Source organism: Musca vetustissima, unplaced genomic scaffold (assembly GCF_032173495.1).
Source record: "Musca vetustissima isolate MV318-11 ecotype Yass unplaced genomic scaffold, APGP_CSIRO_Mvet_v1 utg21518, whole genome shotgun sequence".
Classification (NCBI taxonomy): domain Eukaryota; kingdom Metazoa; phylum Arthropoda; class Insecta; order Diptera; family Muscidae; genus Musca; species Musca vetustissima.
This window is the reverse complement of record NW_026879941.1, coordinates 198,208-210,624: the sequence shown is the minus strand read 5'-3', so window position 1 is coordinate 210,624 and position 12,417 is coordinate 198,208. Positions and strand designations below refer to the sequence as shown.

General features: G+C 33.5%; 1 protein-coding gene across 1 annotated transcript; it reads right to left on the bottom strand.

Moving 5' to 3' along the window:
• Positions 1–502: 502 nt before the first annotated feature.
• Positions 503–10,619, bottom strand: LOC133325153 (chitinase-like protein Idgf4). The gene is made up of 3 exons (XM_061533976.1): positions 10,475–10,619; positions 1,218–1,778; positions 503–1,152 (listed from the first exon to the last, which is right to left on the bottom strand). Exons 1-3 carry the CDS (start codon positions 10,596–10,598, stop codon positions 506–508), a joined length of 1,332 nt encoding a protein of 443 aa, XP_061389960.1. The 5' UTR covers positions 10,599–10,619; the 3' UTR covers positions 503–505.
• Positions 10,620–12,417: the final 1,798 nt, after the last annotated feature.

Below are 12,417 nucleotides of genomic sequence, written 5' to 3'. Positions count from 1 at the left end.
TCTTTGCCAGCTGTGTTGTTGTCTTTCTTCTTGGCCATGGGAATAGGATGTTAAGAGTTTAAATTTCTAAAGATAAAATTTAAAGTAGATAATTATATTTGTTAAAAAAAAATAAGTGATATTTGTATTGGTGTAATGTCACCCTCAGCCCTACCTTCATAGTCCTAGGTCAACCAAATATAAATTTTATAATTGATATATCCATTAGCATCGGATTAGGTATACCTATATACATTCGCCCAATTTTATATCTATATATAGCACCTATATATCTACATATAGCACCCATATATAAGTAATTATGGTTTACCCTATGATTCACATCATCACCGACTTTAGCTCTTTCCCTGAATAATTAATCGAATTCCAAAAAAAAAAACGACCATCTTTATAACATGTTAACATTTATTCACGCATACATTTGCAAATACAAAACAAAAAAATGAAGAGCTTACGAAACGACGATATATAGAAATCTTAACTAAGACATGAGTTCGGCGCAAATTTACAATTTATACTTGATGGCACGTAGAATGGGATATTTATCACCGGAGCAAGAACCACGGAAATCATCATAGGACAAATCAACCAAAGCAACACCACCCAATCCCTTGGATTTGACATAAGCAGCCTTGTTGGCAGCGGTATCGGGATCTTCATAACCAACCCATAGACCATTTTCACCCTTATCATCAGCCGAGCGGTAGGCATAGTTACCGAAACGTTTGGTTGGATCGCCGACCTTACGGAGAGGTTGATCAGCACCCTTCAAGTGTTGGTTGGCATTGTTGGGCAATTTGCTGCAGACCTCAGGCCAGCTGTAGAGACCATCGATTTGAGTTTGGACACCGGCGGGACCAGCTTTGTCGGTATCCGATACTGGTGGCAAACCAGTCAAACCGGAATCCTTGGTCATTTTCCATGAGCGGCCATAGGTGGCAATGCCAACATTGATCTTGGTAGCGGGGCAGTGGTTGTTCAACCAGTAGTTAACTTGGAAGTTGACATTCGATTCGGGGTTACGTTCATTGAGTTCATACAAGGGGGCGGGGAAATCAGCAACTTCGGGGTTACGTTCAGGGGTTTGGAAATCGAAAGCCATCAAATTGACATAGTCCAAGTTGTTGACCAAAGCGGGGACATCGTAGAACACTACAAAATATAACATAAAATAAATTACAATAGAATTCAATTTTTGATATTAACATTTAACTTACACGAAGAGTTAACATTGGGCAAGACGGTCAAACCCAACAAGTAGCCATCAGGACGCAGGGCATTCTTCAATTCTCTAACCAAGGCGGTGAAGGCTTCCTTGTGTTCCTCAGCCTTTTCGTCAACAACAAAGTCGCCAGTGAATACTTTCTTGAAACCCTTCCAGAATTTACCGAATCCACCATGGACCTTCTTTGGCTTGTTCTTGGGGAATTGCCAGGCAACATCCAAACCATCAAAACCATAAGTCTTAACCAAAGCATGGGCACTGTTGATGAATGGAATGCGAGCATTGCTAGATTCCAACAAAGTCAAATATTTGTTGCTATCGGGATCGACTTCATCGTGATCACCACCCACGCTCAACAACACCTTCAAATGGGGGAATTTCTTCTTCAAACCGGTAATGGTACGATACAAACCAGTGCCAACATCCAAATCAAGTTTTTCATTGCTGCTAACCAATTTGTTGGTGCTGGGATTAATGCTGGCATAGCCGTAGACCAAATGCGAGCAGAATTGCAAAGCTGGTTCCAATTCGGCCAATGTCAATTTGGCAAGGCCTGTAAAAAATAAAAAAAAACAATTAATTGTTGACGTCATTAGTTAAATGTTTAATATCGATTCTGTGAATAACACACATTTTTATGACCTCAATGAAAGATTTTCATTCATCCCGGCTTTATTCGAGATTTCTTATTGACATGTGAATAAAGGGAAAAATAAATATTGAATGTTTTTGTCGAATTTTTCATCTATGACTGAATCATTTTTTAAATTTCAAACGAAATCTGAACAATTTGTAACACATTGAAATAATGGCCATGGAGTAACTATACATTATGAGACTAACATATAATCAAGGGACCAAAAAAAAAAAAAAACGGCTGAAGCTATAATATTGTAACACTGGACGTCAGAGTGTCGGTATCTTATAAGAACACTTTTTGATTTTTAAAATAAAAATGTTAAATGTTTATCAGAGTATATTTTTTTAGAGATTATTGTTTCAAAGTCCATTCAGAGATTTTTAAACTAATTTAGGCTATTCAGAGCGTAGATTTTTTTTATTTTTCCAAAGACTGTTCCGGGCATAGATTAAAACAATTGAAAGGAGCATTCAGAATGTAGATAATATTATATATTTTTTTCGACATTATTAAGAACGATTTTATAAAAAAATGCTTCTTTCAATGTCCGTTCAGAACTTCGATTTCTTTTAATAGTCGATTAGAATATTTTTCTAAATATTTAAACCTAGATTTTCTTAAGCAATATTCAGAGCGTATGTTTTTAAAAAAGTATTTACTTTTTAAAGTCCATTCAGAGCTTGGATTTTTTAAATAATATATTAGGTTGCGGAAAAAGATATCCATTAGTTTTATATGAACTATAGGACTTCATTTAACATGCTTCGGAATTTCCGATTTGGGACTAATATGCACCGTTTTGTTGTGTGATCAAGGGGCTCTGACGGCGTAGATTGTTTAAAATAAAATTTTTGGGAGCACCATTCAGATCGTAAATTTTTAAAGGGATAAGTTCAAGGACCTTTCAAACTGTAGTTTTTAAGAAGAATAGCTCACAAAGATTTTTAGAAGAATAAGTTTTCCATTCATGGGATATTACTTTTTTTAAATAATATTTTGAAAGGACCACTAAAATAAGAAAACGGTGCGTCGGTTTTAAAAGGAATATTTTTAAAGGACCACTCAGCGTATAAATTGTTAAAGGAATGTTTCATAGATCGATTGGATAGTCCATTTTTTAAGAAGTATTTTTCAAGAATAATCGGATAGTAGATTTTCCAAAAATATTGTTGTAAAATTTATCGGATCGTACATTTTCTAAAATATCATTTTTTTTAGATTCCCAAATAAATTCTTTGCATAATGAAGGTTCTCGAAGAAGAAGAAAATACATTCTCTAATAATTACTATAATCTTCGCCTTTAAGTAGTAAAGTGCTAGGTCCAGTTAGTCATATCCGTCAATTTGTTGAAATCTTAATGGAGACCGCAATATTAGGACAGATTATCTTGTAATGAAAGTGGGATATATCGGTCCCTCTTTCACTATAGCTCCATATAAAATTCCAGCCCCAATTTCGATCGTTGCAGTTCTCATATAGAGGCCCCCACCATTTTCTGCATTTTGCAGATTTTGTCGCATTTTTTCTACAGTAAAGTACATAATTTTGAATAATTTAGGCACATTTCCCAACCGAAGGAGCAGTAAATAGGTATACCCCGCCATTGGATTAAAAAAATACTTACAAAAGTGACTATAATTCCAGGAACCCCGGGTTCTTGAAGGTTACAAAACTTATTCAAAGTTTCCATATAAGTCCATGGCATTCCGTTAGTCTTCATATTTAATTTTGATATGTTTTCCCTGTTCCACCTATAAATAATCTGCCTGTTTCGTCGGACGGACCGTAGATGTTGTTTATTATTATTATTTTTTTTCATATTTTCTCCCTTTACTCTTTCATCCCCATGAATCGATGTTTATTTTAACTTTTTTGCGGTATATTTAAATTTAGATTTTATCTTAACAACCACAAATGAAACTCAGACAATTATTTATAGCTGATGCCCCTTAGTCATAAGTTAATTGTTATTATAATTGGATCACCTTCCGCTTAATAACAATACAAATCTGAAACACTTTTTAATGAAAGTGAACGTTGTGAATGGCTGGAATGATTCAGAATGTAAATACAACAATTAGTTGATCACAAGATCACTTGAGCTTCTAGAAATTAGAAAACAAAAAACAGGTTTTGTTGATATGTTTACAGGAAATAAAATGTAACACTAACTGTAACATTACCAGACATTTAGCTACAAACATACATTTAATTTTTATTAGAATTAGAATGAATTAGGCGACATATTAAATTAGCTATTTGGGTTTTAAAATATCGAATTATGTATTAGGTGGTGACATTCTAACACAAATTTGTTTTTAGTCTGTATAATAATCTAAGCCGGTAATACAAATGTGCTTTAATATTGGTAGGTTATATAACACCTAATTCGGTATAAATATGGGTACTTGGGTACTCTTGGATTAAAGTGGTTGAAGAATGTACTATTATTGCCTTAAAATGGTTTGAAGGTTCACAAATTACATACTCATTAAATATTGTAAATGTACACTAAGGAAAAATGACATATTTTGGAGATTTTTTAAGAATATAATTTTTCTCATTATTAGGGGTCTAGAAGATTCAGCTTTGCCAAATTTCCCGAAGTTTTTTAATTGTTTTGAACTAGTTATTTTGTGTTTGTAACTTATATTGTATGTGTGTACAAAACAATGCCGCATTTTCATAATACCAGCAAAGCCTCTTATTGCATTTAGCTACAGACGTATGTAACTAATTATCACTTTTGTTGAATACTTAAAGTGGGATTATATACATATATATTTTTTTGCCAATTTATTTCTCGGAAGTAAACAAACAAATTTAAATTGAATGCGATAAATTGAACACATATGTGTATGTATGCTCTACATTAATACATATATTTAAAACGTGATGATGACGTGTCGTCAAAGAAAAATCAATTATTCACACTCGAAAATACATTTTGAAATAAAATGTCTATATAAGAATTTATATTGATTGCTTAAATATATGAGACAATCATCGTCGTCGACACAAAACGACGTCGTTGAGAGTCGTTTTTTGCAAATTGGTATTCCCTATGTCGTTGTCGACATTTATCGATAACTATTGACACATTTTTGGTATTCCATAACAAAGTTTGACGACGACGATGTCGAAGATTCTTCGTCATTATTTTTGTTGACGAATGAAGTGTTTGAATAAAATTTTTTTAAAAAATTAAAAAAATATGTCCGGTCAAGAAGAGAATACGTCATCCTCAACTCTATTAAATAAGTTTTGGAAAATTTCGTGCAAACAAAAATATATGGTGGGATCTGTATATAAATATGACCAATATGAATTGGGCTCGTCTTGTGCCAAAAAAAAAAGTTTCGTCCCATTCGGATCATAAAGGTGAACTGTAACTTCTTTTAAAAAAATATTTGGACGGAGGGACATGCATAAATTGACTTAAAAAATAATTTGATGTATATACTAAAAAGTAACTATGGGTCTATCTCGTTTCCATTTGGATGTTGCAAATACATGTGCCAAGACATAATGCCCCGTGCTACAGTGTGGTGAAGGATACAACCAAATTTTTGAACAAAAATATCAAACAAAATGGACAGCTGACTTCAATTTTAGAGATGTGTTTTTTGTTTTATTGATATTATAGATAAATAGTCGACATCGTCGCATGAGTGTTACAGAATACCAAATCAATGTCGAAGTGATGTCGATGTCGATGCGAAGTGATGTTGACAAAGAAACGTCGTCGACAACGACGACGACTTATGGAATAGGGGTGAATAAAAAGATAAAAAAAATTACAGAAAACAAAATTATTTATGTTTATAAAAATTTGAATAATTATTTTTCAAGTCCTAAATAGTGAGATAATAAAAATTTTCTTTAGAAAATGTGTTTTTTTTTTTATAGAGGAGTTCTAATTTAGTCCACTAGAATTAATCTGTGCAATTTCAAATTCACTGCGGCCCATCGTGGATTCAGGAAAATAAAATACCGGAACGAAATCTCGAAGAGGTTTAATGAAGGTAATAATTTCTAGTGGTAATAATGTCGGGAAATGTATAGGTCTCCTGCTAATTACTTTCTAAGAAACCACTACAGACCTCACACCAGTTGACGATTCCTTAAAATGGAATTTTAACACTTTGATATGAGGGAGGCACCGCTGGGTGTGGACGGATAATCGATATCCACAAAGTTTAGATAAAAAATTTAGATGAATCTTCGTTAGCATGACATTATAAATTTATATAAGGGGCCTGAGGGTATAGAAAGTAAAAAAAAACTAAAAAAATAAATTAAAGCAGTGGATGGAGCAGTATAGTCGAACGGGGTGGTTCTATGTTCTAAACTTGGGCAATATTTCACGATATATGCACCCTCTTGACAGACTAGAGGTCAACAAATATTACTAATATTCAGTACAGCCCTTCTAATTGCTTGTGCAAATTCCCTTCACTGTGGGTTGTGTTGTGATGTTCGGTTTTCAATTTTGACCACTCGAAAAACACCAAAAAATATGTTTTCAGTTCAGTTCATCCCATTATTATTATCAATTCAATTTTATTTCATAAACGAGAACCTAGCCCAAAGTGCCATGAGCGATTCCAAAAACTTCATTACATGGACTACTCCCAAAGCTTAAAATTAATTAACGATTAATTACACTGTGCTACAAAATAACAAAATTTTTTTTCAAGAATTCTAATGTACCACTTCTGCTTAGTTGGAGTCCCTGGATCACAAAAATACCTTTGGTTTTTCTGGGTCACTTCGAAAATTAATTTTATAACGGTAAATATAGAGAAAAACGTGGTTTCATAGATTTTCCATTTGAAACTTGAATAACTTATTTACTTTATAACGGATTTATATTATTCTTTTTTTCATTCGAAGAGTACAATTTTTCCTTTCAAACAAGATATATATTTGGTAACTATGGGTCTATCTCGTTTCCATTTGGATGTTGCAAATACATGTGCCAAGACATAATGCCCCGTGCTACAGTGTGGTGAAGGATACAACCAAATTTTTGAACAAAAATATCAAACAAAATGGACAGCTGACTTCAATTTTAGAGATGTGTTTTTTGTTTTATTGATATTATAGATAAATAGTCGACATCGTCGCATGAGTGTTACAGAATACCAAATCAATGTCGAAGTGATGTCGATGTCGATGCGAAGTGATGTTGACAAAGAAACGTCGTCGACAACGACGACGACTTATGGATAGGGGTGAATAAAAAGATAAAAAAAAATTACAGAAAACAAAATTATTTATGTTTATAAAAATTTGAATAATTATTTTTCAAGTCCTAAATAGTGAGATAATAAAAATTTTCTTTAGAAAATGTTTTTTATAGAGGAGTTCTAATTTAGTCCACTAGAATTAATCTGTGCAATTTCAAATTCACTGCGGCCCATCGTGGATTCAGGAAAATAAAATACCGGAACGAAATCTCGAAGAGGTTTAATGAAGGTAATAATTTCTAGTGGTAATAATGTCGGGAAATGTATAGGTCTCCTGCTAATTACTTTCTAAGAAACCACTACAGACCTCACACCAGTTGACGATTCCTTAAAATGGAATTTTAACACTTTGATATGAGGGAGGCACCGCTGGGTGTGGACGGATAATCGATATCCACAAAGTTTAGATAAAAAATTTAGATGAATCTTCGTTAGCATGACATTATAAATTTATATATAAGGGGCCTGAGAGTATAGATAGTAAAAAAACTAAAAAAATAAATTAAAGCAGTGAATGGAGCAGTATAGTCGGACGGGGTGGTTCTATGTTCTGAGCTTGGGCAATATTTCACGATATTTGCACCCTCTTGACAGACTAGAGGTCAACAAATATTACTAATATTCAGTACAGCCCTTCTAATTACTTGTGCAAATTCCCTTCACTGTGGGTTGTGTTGTGATGTTCGGTTTTCAATTTTGACCACTCGAAAAACACCAAAAACTATGTTTCCAGTTCAGTTCATCCCATTATCAATCAACTTTATCAATTCAACTTTATTTCATAAACGAGAACCTAGCCAAAAGTGCCATGAGCGATTCCAAAAACTTCATTACATGGACTACTCCAAAAGCTTAAAATTAATTAACGATTAATTATTTATCAATTCATAAATTCAAATTGAAACCTACGAAAAATAAAAATATATGAAACTAATATAGGATAAATCAGCTATAAATTAAACATTAAAATCCATGAACATCTGCATATTGAAGTAACTTTTTCTTGTAACATTTTAACGAAACACTGAATATTTTAAAAACCTGTGGCAAACTATTGAACACCCGAGCAACCCTTACATGGAAAGACTTCTCTAACAAAGGGCTCAAACGAGGCACTTGGATTTGAGTATTTCTCACAGACCTACTGAATGAAAATAGTTCCACTACTGAGGAAGGGGTTTGGGTTTTATAACCCTTATAGAAAAAACATACATCTCATTTTAAGGAAGTCATCAAATGAAGTACCAAGAAACTCCTTAAAATAAGGAGAAACATGATCACGCAACTTAAGTACAAACACATAACGCATCTGATCATCACCGAAAATTATAGGCTTTGTCTTTGAAATTTCTGGAACCTCACGGAACATTTCAAAGCGATCAGCGTTATATTTCCGCCCTCTAGTGTGGTAAGGTGTTACTAAATAATATATGAATGCGTAAGCATATTTAAGTATAACTCCCACATCCGAGTACATACGACAATATAATTGCTATCAATCTAAAGGTCAACCACTCCTAGACATCTTATAAACTTATCGGGCATGCTTATTATTTGGCCCGACCCCCTCCTTAATGTAATGGGCCACTGAAGCGAATAGAAAACCCGACAAGTAAAAAGTCCATTTAACCCCCTAAATATCAATAGATGTTTACCAAAAACAATAGGGGTATTCGCAGCGTTACAAATTCTTGGGCCTGCACAAAGCCTTTACAATACCATGAAATATTCATCGGAAATCCCACAACGTATAGATATTCTTGATCAGAATAAAATGTTATGTCAATTTATGCTTCTTCGGCTGTCTGTTTAAATTACAATAGATATTGCAATTCTTAACATAGAGCTCTGAAATTGGATACAGACATTGCTAGTATTGCAAATTAAATATATCGATCCATGTTTTTGGATAGCCCCCATATAACCGTACCTGCCATATCACCGTACTAAAAATATTACTATTCACCCAAGTCGGTATTTTTGGAAATTTTGGGCACTAATACGGGTTTTCTCCCATTAGTTTTAGATACTTTGAATGTCATCCTCATGGTGGATGGTATAAAAAGTTCGGCCGGCCCGTAATAAAATATTTCCAAAAATAAATTCCTGTTGAAATATTTAGTCCCTCAGGCCCTGATTACAATATTTTATAAATATTGTATTTTTCTTATGAAAGTCCGTACATCCGTACTTCAAAATTCCCTAGGGACCAATGCATTTCCCATTCCCATATGACAATATGGGTATAATTTTTAAAGCTGAGACCCTGATTACGAGAATTACTTCTTTTCCGAGAAATTGATGTTAATGTAACTTTTCCTTTAATAGGAGATTCAGTTACGCAGCCGCTGTTGGCATATATTCATATGTGAAAGTCTAAAATCCCCAGTTCAAGGCCATCCACCAGCAATATTTTTTAAATATGATTTTGTCCCAAAGCCGGTTTAGCATCAGTCTCCGAATGCCGGTGATTTTTAAATTTGTAATCGAGACCTCAATCAGTTTATGATACTACCAATAATTTTTAAATCATTGCGAAGATATAAGGGTCCCAATGGAATTATGGCGGCCCATTTCACTGGAAGTGTGAACCACCGCACAAAAAATGATATAATTGCAATATGGGGACCTAAACTTGACTTGTTCCGGAAATTTAGGGAAACTGCAACCCTAGGTTTCAAATATTTTTAAACTACAATCAGTCCAATTTAATTTGTTTCAAAATATTACCACATTAATTTGTTATTGTTGTATACATGTGTATATTTTTTTTCAAAACAAACGATTGAACATCGTTCACGATAATCTAATTAGCATAAAACTAAAAGCTTTTAATCTCTTTCCGAGAAAAAAAAACTAATAAATAATTAACAATAACAACAACAATAATAAATGTTGGCACTTAACAAAATTGAACGCCTTCAGAGATTATGAAATTGTGTCGACAATGTGTGTGTTTGACAGAGAGATAACCTTTAGTTTCCCCCAGATTCAAGAATTTAAAATTTTTATAAATAATTCTGTATTGCAATTAAAAATTCTAGAGAAGTCCAATTGAAATAAAAAATCCCCCAAAATATATACACGTCATGTGTAGCAAATATTTTTTTTTTATTTTTGTTCACAAACAAATATACACATAAGGTCCTAACCAAACTCGGGTTAATGAAACCGATGTCAATGAAAAAATGCAGTCATACAAAGAAAACCTTCAAATTACTTAGAAGCACACGCAAATATTCTTGAGAATACCATTTGAAATATTTAACACTTAATTTTGAAAACAAAATATTCTAAATTATTCTGATATTTTTTCACTGTTTTAATATTTGTGTGTGTGATTTCATTTTATTTACCTTCACGGACATAGGAATTGCCATCATAATAGCAAACCAAATGAGATGTGGGACCGGCATTGGCGAATGATTGCTGGACAGCAATTGCACCGAACAGGGCACAGAGCAAAACAAATGATTTCATTTTGCTTGAAATTTGTTATTTTTCGGTTTCAGCACAACGAAAACGAAACGATTTTCACAGATAGGTCTTTACGCACCAAAACTTAGACACGAACTAAAATAGCCTCTTCGAGGAACGTCTTAAGTAATGTCGGTTTTGAGACACCGATATTGAACCTCGCGTCAAAAAAAAAAACCAAATCAAACAAAAGCAAACAAATTTTGTTGTTTTTGTCTCGAAAATACAAAACACAATAACAAAAAACTACCTCCCAAATGTCTCATTTGAGATGATAGAGTAAAAGCGAGAAACCGACAACAACAACAGCAAACACCGAATGTAATTTGAAGCCGTAAGTGCGGCTTAAGAGCGACAACAATAATAACGACAACAACACATGGCGACCAGACCAGACAAACAGTTTGAGCGAGCATTAACAAATTCATGATAACACTGGCTTTGCACAGATTTATTTATTTTTGTATTTTTTGTACCTAGATTTTTTGTTTTTGTTTATTTTTATTGTGATGTTATTCTGACTCTCAGTATGTAGAGTTTTTTTCTAGTTTTTGTTTCAATTGATGACATCAATATGCAAATGTTTTTTTCTTCATTTTTTCAGATGACCGCACAGTGTTTGGAGTTAATATACAATTAAGAAAGTATGATTTTGGTATTTGTGGCGAATGAACTGAATTGTGAAGGGTAAGTGATCATAAGATAATTGTGTAGCAATAGTTTGCATTTTTTGTTTTCAATCCAAATAATTTTGTTTAAAAATGCGACCTAACAATTATTAATGCCTGAAGATACAGTTGCGAACAAGAGATACTGTTAATAAAGAAATTACAGTTTCGTTAATTTATTTTGTTTTTTTTTTTTAATTTGGTTGAAAATCGTGCCCAAACTCCCTTAAACACGGAGTAAATGGGGGACTGTAAATGAAGGTTATACTAAAATGTGCGCCAATCATTGTTTTAGTCGCTGTATACCAAATGAACATTTAAAAAAGTGCCAGTCGTTGTTGCCGACAGATATATATCCTCACCCTTTGGTTTGCGGAGGAGATCTTCGGAGTTAACACTGATTTTATTATTTGTTTTATATAATGTATATGTTTAACTAAATATGTTTCGGATTTTTTTTTTCGATGATATATATAATATTGACCCTTTTTGTAGGATATACCAGAGAAGAGGGCAGACGGGTCCCACCATCGGACTTGATCTAGGCTTGGTAAAGATAATAGGTTGTGCAACATTTGGTTCAAATCGAACATTCCATTCGCCTGATATTGGGGGTTTCAATCGGACATTTCATTCGCTTGATATTGGATTCATAAATATTCAAAATGGGAGGTACCAGAATTAGTGGACCAATGGGTCCCATTTTCAATCTTGATCTAGGCTTTGTAAAGATAATAGGTTGTGCAAAGTTTGGTTCAAATTGGACATTCCAATCTCCTGATATTGGATTTATAAGTATTAAAAATTTTGACTCTTTGGGAGGTACCAGAAATAGTGGACCCAATGGGCCCCATCTTCAAACTTGATTTATTATTGGTAAAGATAATAGGTTGTGTAAAGTTTGGTTCAAATCGGACATTCCATTCGCCTGATATTGGATTCATAAATATGAAAAATTTAGGCCATTTGTTTGGGAGGTACCAGCAGGAGTGGACAAATGGTTCCCATCTTCGGACTTGATATAGACTTGGTAAAGTCAACAGGTATTGCAAAGCTTAGTTCAAATCGGGCATTCTAATCGCCTGATATTGGATTCATAAATATGAACAATTTAGACCACTTTTGTGGGAAATACCAGAAGAGTGGAACAATGG

Excerpts from the sequence above, each read along its gene's own strand:
- LOC133325153 (XM_061533976.1), bottom strand. The coding sequence starts at position 10,598 with ATGAAATCATTTGTTTTGCTCTGTGCCCTGTTCGGTGCAATTGCTGTC. Across the intron at positions 1,779-10,474 it reads CAATTCCTATGTCCGTGAAG|GCCTTGCCAAATTGACATTG; the intron begins GTAAATAAAATG and ends TATTTTTTACAG. Across the intron at positions 1,153-1,217 it reads GCCCAATGTTAACTCTTCGT|TGTTCTACGATGTCCCCGCT; the intron begins GTAAGTTAAATG and ends TATATTTTGTAG.